Source organism: Carassius gibelio, chromosome A4 (genome assembly GCF_023724105.1).
Source record: "Carassius gibelio isolate Cgi1373 ecotype wild population from Czech Republic chromosome A4, carGib1.2-hapl.c, whole genome shotgun sequence".
Classification (NCBI taxonomy): Eukaryota; Metazoa; Chordata; class Actinopteri; order Cypriniformes; family Cyprinidae; genus Carassius; species Carassius gibelio.
In genome coordinates, this window is record NC_068374.1 from 29,358,035 (window position 1) to 29,379,640 (window position 21,606).

The window sequence follows — 21,606 nt, forward strand, 5'->3', positions numbered from 1 at the left end:
GTTTTGTCTGGTTTTCTCTGCCGTTCCCCTGTTATTTCATTGTTGTGTCCTCATGCTGTCCTCAGTTCTAAGCTATTAAATGGCACCTTCATGGTTTGTGTTTATATGTGTAAACGGACACATGGAAACGGCCTTCGGGATCGTGAAAAGGACCAAGAAAAGGACAAAAGAAACCTACTGACTCAGAGAGCAGAAATGTGCACGCACACACTTCCTCCATGAAGTCTGAGAAAAGGCTTTCATTTAGCAGACCGACAACAAGGCCAAGGACGATCCTGCTGTTTCAGGACCACTTCAACACACAGATAAAGACATTCAACCAAAAAAACAAACTGATTCTGTTTGGTCGCTTCTTAAAGGAATAGTTCACCGAAAATAAACATTTGCTGAAAATGCGCACACACTCATGCCATCCAATACAGTATGCAGATTATTTCTGCATCAGAACAGATTTGGGAAATTAACATTAGACCACTTGCTCACCAGTGGATCCTATGCAGTGAATGGGTGCCGTCAAAATGAGAGTACAAACAGTTGATAAACACATCACAATAATCTACAAGTAATCCATATGACTCCAAAGTCGTAATAAAATATGTACCTATATTGTAAAAAGTACCTCCATCAATTAGTCATTTTAACTTCACTTTTGGCCAAAATACCAGTCAGTAATCCATTATAATGCTTCCACCAGTGAAAAAGTCATCCTCTGTTGTCCTCTCATATTGAAATCCATCAACATATATGTTTACAACTGTTTTGGACCATTTTGGCTTGTAAATGATGCTTGATCTGTGCATATTTCTCTCCTGATTCATAAGAGATGACTGTTTCAATAGAGAAAGACGTATCATGCAGAGGGCAAATTATGGACTTATTTAGTACAAACAAGCAGTTGATTATTGTAGTGTTTCTATCAGTTTATTGACAGTACCCATTCACTGCAGAGAATCCATTGGTGAGGAAGTGATGTAGTGCTGAATTGATCCAAGTCTGTTCAGATTAAGAAACAAACTCATCTACATCTTGGATGCCCTGAGGGGGGATACATTTTCAGCAATTGTTTTTTGTTGGGTGAACTATTCCTTTAAGAGCAAGATAACACAACTGAAAGAAAAAATGTAAAAAGTGCAATTAAAGGATACTTACTTTATGCAAACAGTCTCAATGCCAGAAACAGAGCGACGGGTTTTTGGAAATAAAAAAATAATTAGTGTTCTTATATATGTTTTAAGTGTGCATGGGTGTGTGTGTGTGTGTGTGTGATTGACAGTGTTGTGGTGCTGTGTGCAAGTGTGTGGTATTACTCAGCATGCGTGGGCATCCGTCCTTCAGTGTTATCAGCCCATGTATTGGAAGTCCTCTCAGCAGGATACAATAGAGTGTATCTTTATTTCGGTCTAGTAGATCACACCGTGAGGTCTATTACTGTGAGTTTTCTGAAATCAGCACTGATCGAGTTTGTTTACTCTGTTGACATTTTCAGTACTGAGAACATTTCTTTTATATATATATATATATATATATATATATATATATATATATATATATATATATATATATATATATATATATATATATATATTTGGTTGAGGATATTGATCTTTAAACACATTAAGTATGTAAAAGTGTTTGTTTGTGTGTGTGACAGGAAGAGAAAGAGTATATGTTCTGGCCAGGACAGCCTCCCACATTAGAGTGGGTGGCATGTAAAAACATCGAGGGGCCCGCCGTTCGACTCCAAATCCAGATTTCCTCACCTCTCTTTGTGTACAGACACGTGTGAACTCGCTCCACTGTGGGCTTGGATTGGCACAGACAACAGCTGCTGGTAGTTTCTTCTGTGCTAACCATATAAAATGCAAAGAAAAAGATTTAGTAAAAAAAATAAATAATAAATATATATATATATATATATATATATATATATATATATATATATATATATATATATATATATATATATATATATATGGGGTGGTCTTGTGTTGCAGTCCTTTTTTAGCATTTTTTCACAGAGCAAATTCAAAAAGAGCATTAAAGATAAAATGATAACATTTTGTTGATCGAGTCTCAAGATTAGCATTCTAAAGTCTTAAAAGTTAATTGCAGTTAGTTGTGTTTTATATGGGGTCTCTGGGATACCCAAGATACTAATGTATATATATCATGAACATTTTATTCATTTATTAAGTAGAAATTTTGTTGAAAGGAAGTTCAGGCAAGGAATTACTTAAAATCTGATAACTTTCAACATGCTATTTCACTACTAATAATTTTTGTGAAATATTTAGCCTAAAGGTCGAGACAGGACGTATTAGAAACTCCGAGACCGGGGCCATGAATTCGATTCGCCGAATGAACGAATGAGATGTAGCTAATTGAATGCAGCGCAGTCGCCTTGAATAAAAGCGTCTGTAAATGAAAATGTACGTATTTGTCTGAAAAGGTTCAGCCTTGAAATGGACTAAAACGTAATCGGCCTTGTGTCCTTTATTTTGAGAAAGTGGAGGTGCGATACTTGTGTGGGAGGCACTAATTCATCACTCCAGTTCTGCACTCGCTGCGCTCGAGTTCAGTCAGCACCGTCTTTATTAACTCCAACTTTCAGCGTGATCCAGACGCACTTGACTGACCGCTACGCGACGAAGTAGACCACTAGGATCCGACGATATGTTATGAACTGAGAAATAATGGATTAACATGTTAAACTGAAATGAAAGATACTTTCTAGTATTCAGACTCCGTGTAGCGCGGCGACGCGCAGCGGCAGGTGATGTGGATGCTGACGCGTCGGGGCTCAACTGGTCTACAAGTGGCGCTTAGAAACTGTGGAAGAACTTTTGCACGATTTGCTTTCAGTAGGAGTCAGAAACATGGAGTTTAGGGACTATCCAAGAAGTCATTATGATAATTTCAGTATTAGTTTCTATTTAGGCATTTCCTATTTATTAAACACGGATGTAAGAATTAACAAATGGGGCGGTTTAAAGCGCAAACCTAGTATTGCTTATTGAATTACGTTCTAAAACTTTTCTAGGACATTTAGTGACAACACTTGCCCTTATCGAGTCACTCCGGATCCTGTTGGCTCGTATGGGACTGAAGCACTCATCGCGGTGCCTGCTCCTGCGGAGAAAGATGGCGGAGGCGGAGAGCTCGGAGGTAAGTCAAAGATTCCTTAAGTCATCTAAAATACATCAATGCTCGTCCGAGCATTCATATATCTACTTCTAAATCGCCTGAGATTCATTCTAGTCGCTTGTATGTGTTTAAGTGCATGATTGCATCAAATGACGATCTGGTTTGGAGGTCAAACAAATCAGTGTCCGTTGATGTGTAGACTATGCAGCCTAAAAACCACCGCGATCCGAGCAGAGCAGCACACGTCCAATTCACGGAATAACGTCCTGAAAGCGATCACACAGACCACACCGAACGCTAAGAGAGGTTTACATTAATATTTATGTTGCGAGTCTAGGTTGCGTAAAGATACAGCAGCCAGACATCAGATGAAACCTCGAAGGCAACACATTATCCTATAATTTTGTACCTTAACGATAAAGTGAGACGATGAAAATAGTCGTGTGCTTGTTGAATTTTTTAGCTTTTATGTAGTCAATTGGGTCATCGCGAGACGGCAGATCGCTGTCCTTGGTGCTGCAGTACGCCACCTCCCCCCATATTCACCTTTGCATACCTGATTTTAATGCTGACGTTTGTTAATAGGTCACTAAATAACACACAACTTTATCTAGGAAACTGTTTAATGATTTTTTTTGGCATGTTTATTTATTTATTTCATAAAAAAATATATGTAAAAATCTGAATCTATCGAACTGTCCATCTATCACATGGAACAATACCTTGAAAAAAATCTAACTTAAAAAACATTTGCAGAAAATTTTCATCAACACCAAGGACATGGGTTTGATTAATTAAAGTTGGAGTAAGAACTGTCTGGAAAATGTGTGAATATGTCTATTAAGTCTAGTAAGTGGTGGGTGATGTATGACAGTGAGCCTATTCGGTTGTTAAGTGATGACGTAAGAAGCGCTGTTTCCGGGTCCAAGCCTCAACTCACTTCACTTGAGAATACGACCTCAGCAGCCGTTTATGAGCACTGTTTATTCATATTAATCATTTAAGCTAAATGCTTTCAAACTTACTGTATACTCTATAGTCTCCATGCTCACAGTGTCCCAAACACAAATAATATTTATATATATTTTTTTTTATATTTATATTTTCATTGTCTGCCTATCTGGGACTTCGGTATGGAATTAAAGGTTAAGATTATAACTTTTTCGCTAGTATTCTATCACATTGTGAGTTTATATTAGCACCGTTTGTTGTTTTCTCGTGGTAACTGATAGAGCGTTTGGACACGGAAGCGCTGCTACGTGACGTCAGACTTAACAAGCGAATAAGTATACTACTGTTTTGACCAGCAGCGCCAGCAGCAGCAGCAGCAACATTTTTCCAGTGCTCCCTCATCCCAGTCCTTACAACCATCTCTACTACCAAAGCCAGTCACATCCATTCATCATGTTCCTCACCCTCCACACACGCCGCACATCTCCGCTCTTTCTGCCTGTCCGGGCCGAGGCAAGATGGCCAAGCTACTCAACCAGGAAGAGATGACATCACGGGACTACTACTTTGACTCCTATGCCCACTTTGGTATTCATGAGGTAACTGGAGTCCAGTTTTACCATCAAACATAGTGAAGTATGCTAGTCTAACCTAAGATGAAAGTGTGTTTTTATATGGTTAATCTCTCTTTTGTATTAAGATAGAAAAATATCAGAATTTTATTTGTGTTATAGAACTTTTATCACATGCAGCCGATTGTAAGAACTTAAAAAAACACCTTCTCACCTCATTAAAGAACAACTGAGAGAACACCTGTGATAACAGCTTATTTAGAGCATGAGTGTCTGAACTGGATCTGTCTGAAGATAAAAGAAAAGTTAATGAAAGCAGAAAAAAAGAAGAATGGGAGTAATATAGTGAGATGGAGAAAGGGAGAAAGAAAAGGAGAGAGAATAGGAGCGGGGCGGAGGGTGGGCATTGGGGAGTTTGCAAAGATGTGTATCAGTTAATCCCAGCAGGCTAAATGGAGACATGTCTCTATAAAAAGAATCCTGGAGACATATGCTTCATGTCCTATATGTTGTCCTCCATAGCACAGTCCAAGGAACATGTGTGGAAATTAGGAATACATGTCATGGACTAATATTCTTAAACATGCACACGTAAAATATGTACAGCCATACTTTACTGATCAAATATATTGGGGTCAGTAAGGTAGTTAAAATGTAAAAACATTGATGCTCAATAAGTTGTAATCAAATTTAAAACTAATTTCATCAGTCTGATTAAAAAAAAAATGTTCCCCCTCTCAACAGGAAATGCTAAAGGATGAGGTGAGGACACTGACCTATAGGAACTCCATGTACCACAATAAACACATATTTAAGGATAAGATAGTTCTAGATGTGGGTAGCGGAACCGGAATCCTCTCTATGTTTGCTGCCAAGGCAGGAGCCAAGCATGTATATGGGGTGAGGACTCAAATTACTCATTGCAAGTAACTTTTCTATACAATAATTTTGAGTTAGAGGGTCACACTCACATGTAGGCATTACTGCGGATCTGATTCTTTTTATACTCGCAAACTTTATCTATATATATCAGGAGAGATAAAGTGGGAGAGTGTTCTGATAATAATGCCCTCACTGTGCTTCTGGTCTGTAGTTAGATAACACTCCACTGATCATCCCACTAGGTCAAATTTTAGTTGCTTTTTTATCTTTTCTATGCCACAATATGCAAAAGAGATATCTGATTCTGTCCAGAACACAAATACACATCAGCAGAATGTGTTCAGATGTTCATAGATGTTTCAAATGTAAAAATGTATGCATTTGGTAGATAGTGATAACATCTTTATTTGTTTATTATTGTCTGTTAAAGCACACTCAGGCTTAAGCAAGAATGAGACTGTTCTAGCAGAACATAATGACTTTATTATGCTAAAATGCAAATGCAATACACATAATAATAGCAGGAAACCAGAATAGATGGCTGTGCTAATATTCAAACCAACAACATTATTTTGGTTTAGAAACAATATTGCCAGTTGCTCTGTCTATTTTTGCACTGCCAACGAACACAATTCCAAACAAAGCCAAAGAAGAATCAGCAATTAGCAAGAATAGTCAGCTATAAGAATCTCCCAGCAACACACAAAATGATTTTCCTTGAATATATTGGTGGCTTTGAGCGAACCGGTTTAGTAAATGATTCACTGACTAACGCATAAAGACAGCAGTCATTTGTTTTGTTCCTGAATGAAACATTGGTTTTGAGCAAACCAGTTGAGTAAAAGTTCAGTGACTCAAGCATAAAGAGAGTAGCCACTTATTTTTTTCCTAAATGAATCAGTGGTTTTGAACAAATCAGTAGAATGAAAGATTCAGTAACTCATGTAATAAAGACAGTAGTCACTTGTTTTGTTCCAGAATGAATCAGTGGTTTTGAACAAATCGGTTGAATGAAAGATTCAATAACCCACGCATAAAGACAGTAGTCACTTATTTAATTCCAGAATGAATAAGAGTTTATGAATAAACTGATTGCATGAATGAATCATTGACTCACTCATAAAGACTTTCTGCTACCTACTGCCATAACAATGTAATTTGCATGAAACATCATTGCTACGAAAACATTGTATTTCAATCAGCCTGGAGCATGCAAACAAAGACAAGCAGATTGATACAAACAATATATTCCACAAAATATTTATAATAATTCTTTATATAAAATCTCAAGTTATGCATGAAAAACTGGCTTGAGACCTCTAATATGGTTCATTCACATTAGTTAGACCTATCAATTAAGAATAATATAATCATCTTGATATTTATGCTAATAAATATCATAACTAAGCTAATTTTTTTTATTTTTTTTATATAGATTGAATGTTCCAGTATATCAGAGTATTCAGAGAAAATCATCAAATCAAATCACCTGGACAATGGTAAGATTTACAATCTGCAGTTCTTTCCTGTTAGGACCAGCAAATTGTTAAGATCTGTGTTCATGTGTGGAATAGAAGATTCATACATTTTCCTGTTGACAAGAGCAGTTCCATGACACAGGAAGCAGCATAGTCACTTCCTGTGGCTGACAACCTCCTCTTGTGGTGTGATGGTAGAAGTTATTTAGTCATTAACACTGGAGAGCAGCGGGTGAGAATATAACCCTGAGTCAGCGTGAGAGAGGAGTCACTGCTGCACTCTCACACACTCCACATACACACACCCACAAACGCATACACACAGGCATGGTAATTTGACATTGGCAACCTGCCAATGGGAAAAATGGTGAGGATGGGAGAAAGGAAAGAAAAGAGAGAGAAAATCATGAAGAAACCATTGATCTATGTAGCTTTATATTGCCTTTGTGTGTATATGTGTGTGTGGGCATAAATATACTGGGTTCGATAATAATTTAATAAACGGATAATAATTTAAAACTGGAGTAATTTTATTATTATACATTTATTTATTTAGCATAAAATCAAAAAATATTATTTTTTATTGTAAATTAAATAATATAAAATCAGTTCATCCATTTATATTTTTGATAATAATTATAAATTATCATCTTATTTAGATCATAATTATAATTATTAAAATATGTGTTGTTTTATGACCATGTATTATTTATAATACAGTTTTTTTCAGTCGCTAACAAGCATTTGTCCAAGCAGTTGTCACATTTTCAAAACTCTAAACACAATTAGCACAGCATCTGTCTATTGTGGCCATACCATTCACACATTTCATGTCGTTTTCACACAATATGGAGTCATTGAACACATTTCCACAATGCTTACATTTTCTGAACAGACAAGCTATACCTCCCAACAAAATTATGGATCGTTTTTGTAGTATTTACAAATGTTAACACACAACATCCCACAATAGCAAAAAAAATGTTCCAAACCTTAGATACAGTATAAAAACCTCTGCTTCTGCAATGATATCAGTTCAAAAACAATATATCTTAGCTGATTTATGTTGTGTAAATTGGGCCAACCACAACTGATTCCAATCTGGCTTAGACTCAATGGCAGGGCTTATTTTTTTTCTATTACATTGACACGTATACAATAAAAGAAGGATTTTGAAGAGGGATATTTTTGGAAACAGAAACAGAAAAAGACAAACACTGTAATGTATGGATGAGGAAGAGTAAGAGCAAGGGGCCCAGTGAGAGGAGCAGGAGCAGTGAGAGGAGCAGTGAGAGGAGCAGGAGCAGTGAGAGGAGCAGGAGCAGTGAGAGGAGCAGGAGCAGTGAGAGATGCAGGAGCAGTGAGAGGAGCAGGAGCAGAGAGAGGAGCAGGAGCAGTGAGAGAAGCAGTGAGAGGAGCAGGAGCAGTGAGAGGAGCAGGAGCAGTGAGAGGAGCAGGAGCAGTGAGAGATGCGGTGAGAGGATCAGGAGCAGTGAGAGATGCAGTGAGAGGAGCAGGAGCAGTGAGAGGAGCAGGAGCAGTGAGAGATGCAGTGAGAGGAGCAGTGAGAGGAGCAGGAGCAGTGAGAGGAGCAGTGAGAGGAGCAGGAGCAGTGAGAGGAGCAGGAGCAGTGAGAGATGCAGTGAGAGATGCAGTGAGAGATGCAGGAGCAGTGAGAGGAGCAGTGAAAGGAGCAGGAGCAGTGAGAGATGCAGGAGCAGTGAGAGATGCAGTGAGAGGAGCAGTGAGAGGAGCAGGAGCAGTGAGAGATGAAGTGAGAGATGCAGGAGCAGTGAGAGGAGCAGTGAAAGGAGCAGGAGCAGTGAGAGATGCAGTGAGAGGAGCAGTGAGAGATGCAGTGAGAGGAGCAGTGAGAGGAGCAGGAGCAGTGAGAGGAGCAGTGAGAGGAGCAGTGAGAGGAGCAGGAGCAGTGAGAGATGCAGTGAGAGGAGCAGGAGCAGTGAAAGGAGCAGGAGCAGTGAGAGATGCAGTGAGAGGAGCAGTGAGAGATGCAGTGAGAGGAGCAGGAGCAGTGAGAGGAGCAGTGAGAGGAGCAGTGAGAGGAGCAGGAGCAGTGAGAGATGCAGTGAGAGGAGCAGGAGCAGTGAAAGGAGCAGGAGCAGTGAGAGATGCAGTGAGAGGAGCAGTGAGAGATGCAGTGAGAGGAGCAGGAGCAGTGAGAGATGAAGTGAGAGAAACAGAAGCAGTGAGAGGAGCAGGAGCAGTGAGAGATGCAGTGAGAGATGCAGGAGCAGTGAGAGATTGTTTTTATTTTACCCCCCCTTTTTTTATCTGGGCTTTTTGCTGTTGTTGTTTTTTGTTCAGAATGCTCTTATGTGTTTCATGGATATTTTGTTCACTGTAAGCAATACTGTCAAACCTTTTCTGTTCTATCATACCGTGTTTCTACTGTACCTCCTGCAGTAAACAGTAAAGGAAAAAAAATACGCTTTTTACTGGAATGCTTTTGAATGTGAGCATTACTGTACATTTGGACATACAGTTCCTAACCAAGAAATTTAGTGTAAAACAGTGAATTGCATGTTTTGCATGCAAATACCTGTAAAACTGAGACTGAAAAGTCTATGCAGTTTTTGTAATGTCAACAATATCCAGTATTTTGAAACCTGGTGTACTTTGATTGACTGCATGTACCTTGTGAGGTGAAAACAAGTGTTATTCTTTGACAGAACAATTTAATTTTGAGTCAGATTTCCAGTGTTTTGGTAAAGTTGGTGTGTGCAGAGAAAGGTGTGTTCTATTTTGAAATGAAGATGTAGTATATATTTAACAAAATGTGTTTTTGAGAAGAAAATTATCCATTTGGCCAATTGTGTTTTGTAGGTGTTAGTCTGTGTTAAGAGTTTAGAAAAAGTATCTGAAGTATGGTTAAGCGCTTGTTAGCGATTGAAAAAAACTGTAATATACTATAATTTATACTAATACAAATAATAATAAACTAATTTATGTTTATCTATTTTCTGTGTATTTTGCAGTTATTACCATCATTAAAGGGAAAGTGGAGGAGACTGAATTGCCGGTGGATCAGGTGGACATCATCATTTCAGAGTGGATGGGCTACTGTCTTTTCTACGAGTCTATGCTCAATACTGTCATCTACGCCAGAGACAAATGGCTGGTTAGTTTGTGTGTGTGTGTGTGTGTGTTGGCTGTCTCAAGGCCATGGTTATGTGACTAATTAGAATGTGAAGCATGTGTCCATGCTGAAATTGTCATTTATAATGGGAATGAGTGGCTAGCCATTGGGCTGCTGATGAATGTCTACCACTGAATGACAATTTGGGCCAGAGGGCAAGAGGCTTGTTAAACATTTTTATGGAACCATTGTGTTAGTGCCAGGGCATTGTTTCATCCTACGGTTATTTTTAATGGTGCATTGAACAGGAAGGAAAAGAAAGAATGATGTGAAGTCACTGGAATAATAGGAATATAATCACGCATATCCCAGGATTTATTTTTTGTATTTTTTTTTGTATATTAAAATGTACTATGAGGGCAGTTTCACCAGTGTCCTGTGATGTGACTTGCTATAATTACTCTAAAATAATTTAAAGATTAAATATAAATAACAGAATTAATAACATAAAAAATATGTTGGACATACATCAACTATCCATTAATCTATTTCAGTGTTGATCTGTAGATTCTCTTTCCTGTCATGTTTCAGAAACCTGGAGGTTTCATGTTTCCAGACAGAGCGACCTTATATGTGGTTGCCATTGAAGATCGGCAATACAAAGACTTCAAAATCCACTGTGAGTATACACACACACAAACACACACACATACACGGACTCGTTCTGCAGTGTAGCGTGTTCAGTGTCTCTTTAGGTACCTTACTTTAATTGAGCTTCAAAAAGAATTGAAAAACACTAGAAAAAAAATACAGTTGGATTCCATTACTCCCCCGTAGCAAGAGGTTTGTTTTTTCTCAATCCCTTTCACTCCCTCCTTCTCTGGAAGAGTGAGATTCGCCTCGGCCTAACGCTCGTGAGGGGATGTAATCAACTGCTGCCAGACACAGAGGAGGCAGGAGTCTATTTTAGGTCCAAATGAAGACGACCAGACACAGCCAGACAGATTTTCTAATTTTATCAGGCACATATGAGTTTAAAATGTTTTAAATATATATTTTGTCTATGCTTGCAGGGTGGGAGAATGTCTATGGTTTTGATATGACGTGCATTCGGAACATTGCTATGATGGAGCCCCTGGTGGACATAGTAGATCCTAAACAAGTTGTGACTAACTCCTGTCTCATTAAGGTACCTGTATGTGCTCTATATGTGTGCATGCAGGAGCAAAAACCCGAACTGAATCACAGTACTGATAGGCTACTTTGAAACACATGTAGTGTGGGCGTTACATAACAGAATAATTCACAGTAAAGAGACCCTGATGACAGTGCGGTAACGTGTTGATCTCAACACATGCACAAACACAAATCATTCATTTAAATTAGCTAACACAAATGACACTTCATGGGATATAATGCTAATAATACCATAATAAAGGTAAGACGAAGCTTTATATTTTGTTGTAATAAAGTGCTTCATCCTAAAGGAAAAAAAATCGCAAATGAGATTTATTTAAGATCTCAATGATTTCTCCTAAACAGACATTAGATTACATGTTTAATATAATATAATATAATATAATATAATATAATTATATATATAATATAATTATATATATATATATATATTTATATATATATATATATATATATATATATATATATATATATATATATATATAATTTTAATAGTAAATTAGATGTTTTAATAATTTTTGTTTAATTTATTGCATGTCAAATCACAAGACACTGCTTAAATCTTAGCCTAATTCTGTTAAATAAAGACCACAGTAAACACAGATCTCAGTATCTCTAATTGAGATCGATCTTAATCTAGAAAGCAAAGTTTAAATATAATTAGAGATCCTAATATTAATTCTCAAAGTACCCAAGATAAGCTATCTATATTTTCTATATCCGCAACTTTGTAATCTTACTGTATTTCAACAATATCTCATTTTGTCTCAGAGAAAAATCTGAAATTAAGTTAATATTTGTAAGATTGTCTCATTTAAGAATCCTGGGCTTTAAAAGAGCAAACTATGAGCAATAATATGCTTATTTTGCATGAGCAGATTTTGTTTATGATCTGTGACACTGAATACATTGCATGTCAAATATGTCAAAAGAAAAAGAGACTATGTAGGGGGCAGAGAGAAAGCTGGATGGCCGCCAGCAAATGCCTGAGAAAGAACCAAAGAGAAAGAAAGAAGAACAGAAGAGAAGAGAAGGCTATGCTTTCAAGGGGCTCTGAATCAGCTGAGGGATCAAACTCTTTGAAGAGGCGAATGATTTTGACCTCTGTGTGAGATGAACTAAATGAAAAGTTGAATTGAACAAATGAAAGGTTCAATGCTGCTACTGATATATTGTTCAAACAAACACAGAGTAATAGGATCTTTGTTCACCAAGCCTGATGCTTGTGCCAACTCAATATGGCCACATCCAAACAATAAAGTCTTTGAAACAGGATCTGTTGAGATATGTGGGTTAATGCTATGTGACATAAACCACGTTAAACTTTAAGTAGATCACATCTCAAGCATCTCATTGCTGATCATCAAAGGACTGTTATATGTGGGTCAATCATAATCTCTACATAAACAATCTATATGCCAAATAGTGTGAAACGTGACTTATTGCTTTCAGGAGGTGGATATCTACACGGTGAAGCCAGAGGATCTAAAGTTCACCTCAGCCTTCTGTCTGCAGATCCAGAGGAATGACTATGTTCATGCTCTTGTCATGTACTTCAACATTGAGTTCACCAAGTGTCACAAGAAGACGGGCTTTTCTACAGGTTCAACCTTCACTTATTCTGTACCTTATTATCTCTTACAAATAAATCTGGTACTAATCGAGCTGTACATTCCCTTCAAGCCCCTGATGCTCCCAGCACTCACTGGAAGCAGACAGTGTTTTATCTGGACGATTACTTAACGGTGCGGAGAGGAGAGGAAATCCTGGGCAGCATCACCGTGAAGCCCAACGAGAATAACGAGGTGAGGCTGTGAATGGAGATGGAGAGAAATTCAATGTTTAAAACAGTGGTTCTTAACCTATTTGACCCAAGGCCGCCCTTTGAAGGTCCCCCAAGACATTTCTGGTGCTTCTGGTCAAAGTCAAAGCTGTTTATTTTCAAACTTTTTAAATTTACAGAAACATGTCAATATATTAAAATAGTTAAATTAAATCATTATTAATAATTAAATTCCAGAATTTTCTGAACTTTATATTCTTCAGGAATCACAGTTTAATAACTATAACACACACATGTACAGTGTATACTATATATACCTTGACCTTTTATGATTTTACTAATTTCCATTAATTTTTCAGGTCTAGAAATCACTTTAAAAAAAGAAAAGAAAAAAAGCAATTCAAATAAGAAACATAATTTTAGCTGTTTTTTTATTTTGAACCATTTTTTGCCACCTTCCAAATATCTTCCCAATAAAATATTTTAGAACTTGACATAACTGGGAAAAGTTCAGATCCTTCTTTTTCATTTTCTCATACAGTATAATAAATTAAAATAAGAAATACTTCTGCACTTGGCCATTATAACTTATTTTTATTTTTCAACAGTAACCGCGGTTACTGAAAGGACACATTCCTAATTTGTGTGCACATTTTGGTGGCATTACGCAAATATTTCCACATAGTGACGTAGAGATGTGGGGGCGTGTTTGAATGAGGCATTTTAGGGTGTCGTGGCAGAGTCTTAACTTTGATAAAGAATATCTCTGGATTTGAGACTTTAGTCTTTGTAACTTTACAGAACTTCTTTATGCACCAAGAGCTTGTAACACTCCAAAGAGAAAGGAAAAATGTAAACTGCATCATATGAACCCTTTAAATAATTTTAAGCAACTAGCAGTTCTTCCTTAACATAACTAGAAAAATTCATAAATATTTAAACATTTTCCATGACTTCCAAGATTTATTAATTTCTGAGAAAAAACATCATTTTATCAGTTCATGCCTATTTTTAGCATTTTAAGCCATCCTGTTGAAAGTGTGCTGAGGCCCTCTGGTGGAAAAAACAAGAAACAAAATGGCAAAAAAAGTACTGAACTAGTCAATTTTGATGTCTTCCAGTGTGACTTGGACTTCACCTTTGAGCTTGATTTCAAAGGACAGCTCTGTGACGCAGCCATCTCCCATGACTACAAGATGCGGTAAAACTCAAGCAGCATCCTGAGTCAGGCCATTGTTTCCCAGGAAGATTTGGCAGAGAGACGGAGTGTGCCTCTGCCTCTGTCTGGATCAGAGAGACTACTGAACTCCAGGACCCCTCAGTGATGTCATCAGAGAGAGTCCAGCACTAAAAGCAATAGTGTCATCACGTGTCAAGATCTTGAATGCACATAGAGGATAGACTGTGAAAACATCACACTGAATGTAACTGTTAATGACTCTGAGAATGTCAAAGTTTGTGTTTATTTAACCTCATAAGATAGGAAAGTATTACTGAATGGCATATGCCAATGTGAAATTGTACAATAGTGCCTCATCGAACAAGGCTTCAGTTTGGATTATTTTTAAGTGCTTTTATTGTGTTATATGTATTGGGTTAGTGTTGAGTTGTTTTATATAGTGAGCACTGCCGTGTTTTCTACCTTTGCTTTATTTTAATTTATTCAGGATTCACTCAACTCTTCACTTCAAGATTTTTCTAAAGAACCTCTAAGAGCAGCCAAAAGAGCTATAAGAGACTTTAAACCATTCTTATCATTCTTATAACAAACTTTGTTATTTTAAAATATCATTATGTGACAGTTTTAACTTTAGAAGTTTTTTGGTTTCATGTCCTTATTCAATTGTCAAGTCATTGTTGGAGCCACCGATGTTTGCTCCTTTGTGTAAAACAAGACAAGCAGAGCAGTTCAGATGAAGACAACAAACGAGGCATGACATCCGAAGATTTAAGTGCTTCATGTTGTTGTTGTCAACTGAGCTGTCTCTGCATACAGCAACTGAATTGCTTCTGTCGGGTCTCGGGGCTAATCACCTGCCTTTTGTGTGTGTTTGGGTCTCTTGTCAGCTCACCGCGTCTACCTGTTTGAGTTTTCCCCGCCCTCCTTGTTTCAGTGTTGTGAACCCTAATTACTCACCACCTGTTTTCTATGTTCTTCTAATTTTTTTCCCCTTATCAGTCCCCGTGTTTCTCTGTCTATTGTCAGACTGTTGTTACTCGTATCAATAGCTCCGATCTTCTAGCTATTCTTGGCACTCACCTTTGTCGTGTCTTGTCCTCAGGCTCCAGTGTGTTTAGCTGTTTTCTCTGCCCCCTGTTCCCCAGCGCAGAGCTCTTGGAAGCTTCAGTGTCATCCCTCCGGTCTCAGTGGTCGTACAAATAACTGTGGAACGTTACTCATCGGTTTGATTCATCTGCTTCGACTATTCTTCCAGTCACTACGAGTAATCCTGTGAACGTGACTCATCTGATCTGCCTCCTCTGCTTTAAATAAAGCCTTGCGTAAACCCGCATCTGAATCCTGCCCATTTTCTCCTGACAGCTTCTTGTTCAAGGAGTAAGGTTTTACTTGCCAGTTTGAAAACCAGGATCATGATGCTAGCAAGACTTCAGGGGGATTGAATGAGGCTATTGTAATGCTAAATAAATGGGAAATAACAAACAATTGAAGGGATAGTTCACTTTCAAATTAAATTTTGGTATGTTTTAGCTTACCTCAAGGGCATCCAAGATGTAGATGTCTTTGTTTCCGCAGTAGTTTCCATTTTGATATTTTTACGTCAAACTGTTTTTGTCTGTGACTCATATAATCCAGGTCTATGGTCACCACCTCAAAGAGCATGCACAGAGAAGTCCAAATTAAACAATTCCCCATCATAAGTACACATTGATGACCTAAGACATGAAACGAGTGGTTTGTGTGAGAAAACGAACAGTATTTATATAGTTTTCACATCTTGTACACAACCATGTCCAACTGATCTGAGGGCGTACGTGCTTCCTGGTGTGTGACGTGTGCACGTTCTGGCTTAGTCTGCGCCCCCGAAAGCAAACCTCAGATACTTCCTGTGTTGGAGAAGGATAGAGACATGGATGTATGCGTCTTTTAGATCTATCGTGACAAACCAGTCCTTGGACATGATCTTAGACACGACCTGTTTGAGAGTGAGCATTCTGAACTTCAGTCGCTTGACTGAGCGTTTCAATAGACACGAATCTAAAATTAGATGCAACCCTCCATCCTTCTTTGGAACAATGAAGTACCTGCTATAGATCCCGGACTTTCTGTCGTGAGGAAAGACCACCTAGATGGCCTCCTTCCTCAGGAGAGTGTGCACTTCCTGTTCCATTACCAGAGCCTGCTCGGGACCCACCAGCATGGGAGTAACTCCGTTGAACCGAGGCAGCGGAGAACCAAACTGGATTCTGTAGCTTCTTTCTACAGTGTGCAGGACCCATTGAGACACATTTGGCAGTAGTTTCAAGTGAGTTTGTGTAATCATAACAGCTAGATTGGTGCCCTGTAACAGTTGACCGGCAGGAGAACTAGCCGTTCTAGAGACCTCCACAGAGGTGGCGAGCCTCTCAGCACCGCTACGTTTTTGGGCGGTAACTGAGGGTGGTGTTCATGGGAGACCACTGTGCACTGTGCACTCCGGCAGGGTTGGCAGAACGATCTCCTGAGGGCACTGAGGTGAAATGGACACTGTGTAATGCGGTGTGACCCGCTGCACCCCAGAGGAGACTGCCCTCATAAGCCCTGGGCCAGTGGTGTCAGGGCTTTTTGGCCGAGGACCTCTCAGCCTTAAGTACGGTCCGCAGATCCGACTTAGGTTTAGGGGCCCCCGACCAAGAGCGTTGTCTAGACCCATGGTCTCACTTAGACGGGAGCATGTGAGACGTTCTCTGACTGAAATATACTTAGCACAGCTGTTCATGTGATGTCAACAAGGCTGCCACCAGGCACATTTAATGGGTTTTTCAAAGTAAATAAACAACATAAGGTTCACACAATCTGCAAAGTCACACTTTTGACTGTATGCAGGTCAGCCAGGGTTGGACTGATCTGAAACTGTCCTCCATTATGATGTCGTAGATGACCACCACACCATCCGCCTTACAGAAAAAACTGCTTGGTAATGCTGCGATACCTGCAGGGCACAGTGACATTGCTTTTTATTAATGCTGGATGTTTATCATCAGTGACAAGTGAGACTATGTTTTGGTTATGCCATAGATTACTCTAGACAACAAGCTTTTCAGAGATTCTTAATAGGATAAGTGTACAGACTGTGGATCAGAAATTAAAAACACAGACTGACACTGAATGTAAATGTCCTAAACAAGACAATAATAATTAAATGAATGCAAAACTCGATCCTGTTTGTACTATGTAGGTATCAGGGCCTCACCTTTCTTCATCTGCAGTGTCCCATAACTGAAGAGCCACATGACTGTCTCCCAGATTCAGAGTCTGCACACAGTCAATGCCTGCACAACACAACAATCAATGAATGCTAAATTATAAATGTGTTTGTGTGTGTGTGTTTGGGGGGAGGGGGGGCATGTTTTTGTAACATATAAGGACACAACTTTGTGTAATGACATGTGTATGACACAGGGATTACAAGGAGAGGGTGACTTATGAGAACATAACCCATGTCCCAATTTTTCAAAACATTTATAAACCATACAGAATAAAGTTTTTATGAGTAAAAATGCACAAAGTTTCCTTGAGATTTAGGGTTAGGTGTAGGGTTGGTGTAGGGCGATAGAATATACAGTTTATACATTATAAAAACCATTACGATTATGGGATGTCCCCACATTTCACAAGAAAACACCCCTTTGTGTGTTTCTCTCTCTCTCTGTGTGTGTGTGTGTGTGTGTGTGTGTGTGTGCGTGTGTGTGTGTGTGTGTGTGTGTGTGTGTGTGTGTGTGTGTGTGTGTGTGTGTGTGTGTGTGTGTGTGTGTGTGTGTGAAACGGTCACTAGGAGGTACTGTTGTGTAATATTAAAAGTAAAAATGATTAACTAAATGGCTAAAAAGCTTCAGTATTGTTTGTTTGAAGATGCTGTTTGGTTTGATTGTACCTAATACTATGAAATTCCTACTTTTAAATTGTCCAGATTATTTAGGGAACCCGTACAGTTCAGGGGTGAAAGGCAATAAACTCTGCAGAAAGTGAATTGATGATGTTTGACACAATCTGCTGTGCAATGTGTGCCAGGGTTTAAATGCACTGCAAGCCTTCAGTGATTCTGTACATTTCCCTGTGAGGGGAAAAGTATTTGTGTTCATGAGAGACTCAAAGACACTGATTGGATCTCTGTCTGTATGTAATATTTGTCTAGACCCAGCTGCTCCTGAGCCAACACTAGTCCCTGGAAGGTGAGCTCAAGTTCACGAGACAGCTCCTCGTTTGTCATTTTGAGTTTAACGTTCTCTAATAAACTCTAGTGTTCGCTATGAAGGTCACGACATTGTCCCTCCAACTGAAAAATAAAGACATAAAGACAATGACTTGAAACCTGTGAGTTAGAAGGATGTGAGGTGCACAAAAGTATACAATTTTGTAAGATTATGAATGTTTAATCGTGAAACTAAACCCTCCTCTGTTTTTGCAAAAGCTGCTCCAATTCCGGTTCTTTACAGCGGAGCCGTTGCTGTCGGTCTTTCACTGCGGGACTATAGATTTTTAGAGTGGAAGAAAGCGTTAACATATAGTTAATTTCAGTTCAGCCTTAATATTAGCAATGCACCATTATCATTATCCATTACCATTATAAAAAGTGATAAATGTACAAACTGAAACAGACACTATAGTTTGAAACTAAGTAGACTAGTATATATCAGCTGTATGAACTGCACACAGTGCTAAGTTGGTATGTTTTTTATTTGAAATGTTTTTGAAAGACATCTCTTATGATCACTATCTTTTTTCTTTTTGATAAGAAACAGTATAAACTGTAACATTATGTAATATCATTACAGTTTAAAATAACTATTTTCTATTTAAATATATTTAAAATTAATGTTTTTTTTTTTTTTCATTTGATGGCAAAGCTGAATTCTCAGCAGACATTTTTTCCAATCTTCAGTGTTTCATGACCTTGCAGAAGAAATGGTATTATTCTTATTATTATCAATATTGAAAATATGTTGAAATGTTTTTGTGTAAACTGTGATTCTTTTTCAGAATTCTTTTTCAGAATTCTTTGATGAATAGAAAGTTCAAAGTTCTGAAGAACAGCACAAGATTTTTTTTTTTGTTGTAACATTATAATTATCTTTACTGTCATTTTGATCAATTTAATGTGTCCTTGCTCAAAAAAAGTATAATTTTTTTTTAAATACACATTCTTACGGACCATAAACTCCACAACAGTAGTGTTAAAGCACATACAGCAGTTAAAAAAATAAATTAAGCTTTTACCTTTGTTCAATCTTTTTCTTTAATGATTTGATGCTCCATTTCCTCAACTGCATTGCAATTTCAGTGTCATGTGTGGCTGCTTTCCTGTGCAATGAGACAGTGGTGATCAATGTTAAAACATAAATTTAGCTTAACGCAATCAAAAAGCATAGATATGGCACAAACAAGCTTTCACATAATATTACACCCCAATTTCAGCATTTACATAAGACTTGAATATAAAAAGGTGATTGCCCTCATGTAAAAACCTGGTAAGCTTACAGTCACTGGACACAAATCGAGCAGCATTCTAGAGAATTATAAGCAGAGAATATTCACGAATAACACTGTGGAAATTAAGAATAAAAGAATCTGTAGAATTTGTCATTAAACTACTCAATGGAACACACGTATGATTTTATAAAATGTATAAAAAAGTTTACAGAGCTTTATTTTGATTTTCAATATTTTGTGGTGCTTCTAATTAAGCAATAGTTGTAAATGATGTACATAATACACATATTTTCTTTCCAAAATTTTTTTAAATACTTTATGTTATACTACCAAATTATATGTAATATCTTATTATTTTAACTTACAGTTTTCCTCCATTTCATGAGTTCAGGACGTAAGTTCCTGAACATGATGCATGATGTGATATGCTAAGCCCTGAATACCACTTTGGAGCAGAATCATTGGGTTTAGTGTGTGTTAAAGAGACTGTTTTGACATTTTTAGATGTGCTCACAGCTCTCTCTGTTTGTCAAAATAATGACTACATGAGTGATCTGATGACCAACAGCAGAGGTACACAAACCATGCAAGTGTGTGGGACCCCCTTTCCTGAAATGAAAATTCAGAGGGCCCCAGAAATAGTAAACCCACCCTTCAGGAACCAACTTTTGAGATGATTGTAAAAAACGAATGAAAATATGAGAAATATTGCTCTCACGGCTACAGTGTATTTACATCATTCTATCACTCTGAGTGTTAGAATATATGATATTATATTTGCAGCAGACAAAAAGTAAAATCAGTGTGAAATGGGATTTATATAAAATGAATTAGATGTGTATATGTAATGTAGCTGTGAATAAACAAGTGAACATTTTCTATCTTGAAAAAAGTGAGAAACTCCCTCATGTGGTGACACAAGGACAAGACTCTTGTCTGCCTCACTTTATAATAAGAAGTGTTTTGCTGCCATCTGCTGGAAGAATTACACATTACAGTGTTAAGCACATACAAAAGTCTTAAGTTTCATATGAAGCCAAATTAATATCTTTAAAACAGAAAACAATGTTTATTTATAGATCTTGTTTGAATAGCCTTCTGCTGTTGATCACAATCAGTCCAGTTCATTTGATAGCGTATTAACATACTGTTTATTTTATTCTTGATTAGAACATCATGGTGAGTTCAATTCCACCTTATATTATGCAGTTTTGTTTCCAAAAATAACTTTAAAATGTTAATTGTATTCAAATTTATACATTTATAGCAAAAATCATTTTAAAATAAAGTTTCATTAAGTGAGCAGTCAGTCATCAGTGCTTGTATCTGCTGTGTTCAGGTTCAGGTTTTGATGCTGAATATAAGCTGCAGTGTTTCTGTATCAATCTGCTTTAAGTTTAGTGTGACTTTATCTCCACACTGACTTCTGACTGACACGAGTCTGTCCTCAGTGAAGTGTCTCTTCACGCTGGAGGAGGAGTCCCGCTCATCAGCGCTCACACTTTATTGATATATATGGAGAAAATAAAAATGCTGCTTTCTGATTTGTCACTGATTGTGTTTGATGATTTCCTATGTTGTGTCTAATAAGGTAACAGTGAGTGTCATTGGCAGCTGTGAGTCTCTCTCTCTCTTTAGGGGGCTGACAGGAGCCAGTTTCTTCAGTGTGTTTGAAGGAGCAGAGGAGAAACTTGTGCTGACAGTCAAACAGACGTGAGACGAGCAGAAGATGATGGAGGGATGTCTGACACTCGTTTTACTCTTCAATATAATCACTCTAACCACATCTGGTGAGTACAAAATAGATGTAAAAGGTGAAATTATACGTTTATATGAGCAGTTTATCTATGATG

The 21,606-nt window shown here is 37.8% G+C and overlaps 2 protein-coding genes across 5 annotated transcripts in view; both read left to right on the forward strand.

The window, feature by feature from the left end:
• Nucleotides 1–21,606, forward strand: part of LOC127971088 (scavenger receptor cysteine-rich type 1 protein M130-like) — a 91,165-nt gene that overhangs the window by 35,305 nt on the left and 34,254 nt on the right. The gene's annotated exons all lie outside the window — the stretch shown is intronic.
• Nucleotides 2,520–15,617, forward strand: LOC127976308 (protein arginine N-methyltransferase 8-B). 4 transcript variants are annotated; one of them, XM_052580659.1, is made up of 10 exons: nt 2,520–3,165; nt 4,455–4,694; nt 5,412–5,567; nt 6,985–7,048; nt 10,024–10,166; nt 10,716–10,803; nt 11,198–11,313; nt 12,774–12,924; nt 13,005–13,126; nt 14,226–15,617. In XM_052580659.1, exons 1-10 carry the CDS (start codon nt 3,097–3,099, stop codon nt 14,307–14,309), a joined length of 1,233 nt encoding a protein of 410 aa, XP_052436619.1. In that variant the 5' UTR covers nt 2,520–3,096; the 3' UTR covers nt 14,310–15,617. The 4 variants fall into 4 exon arrangements, with proteins under 4 accessions (XP_052436619.1, XP_052436636.1, XP_052436627.1 ...); XM_052580676.1 differs by having other exon boundaries at nt 12,837–12,924; XM_052580667.1 differs by having other exon boundaries at nt 4,461–4,694.

Bases quoted from the DNA above. Each gene is read 5' to 3' on its own strand.
- LOC127976308 (XM_052580659.1), top strand. From the start codon at position 3,097: ATGGGACTGAAGCACTCATCGCGGTGCCTGCTCCTGCGGAGAAAGATG. The intron at 5,568-6,984 runs GTGAGGACTCAA...TTTTTTATATAG, and splicing joins GAGCCAAGCATGTATATGGG to ATTGAATGTTCCAGTATATC. The intron at 13,127-14,225 runs GTGAGGCTGTGA...GATGTCTTCCAG, and splicing joins AGCCCAACGAGAATAACGAG to TGTGACTTGGACTTCACCTT.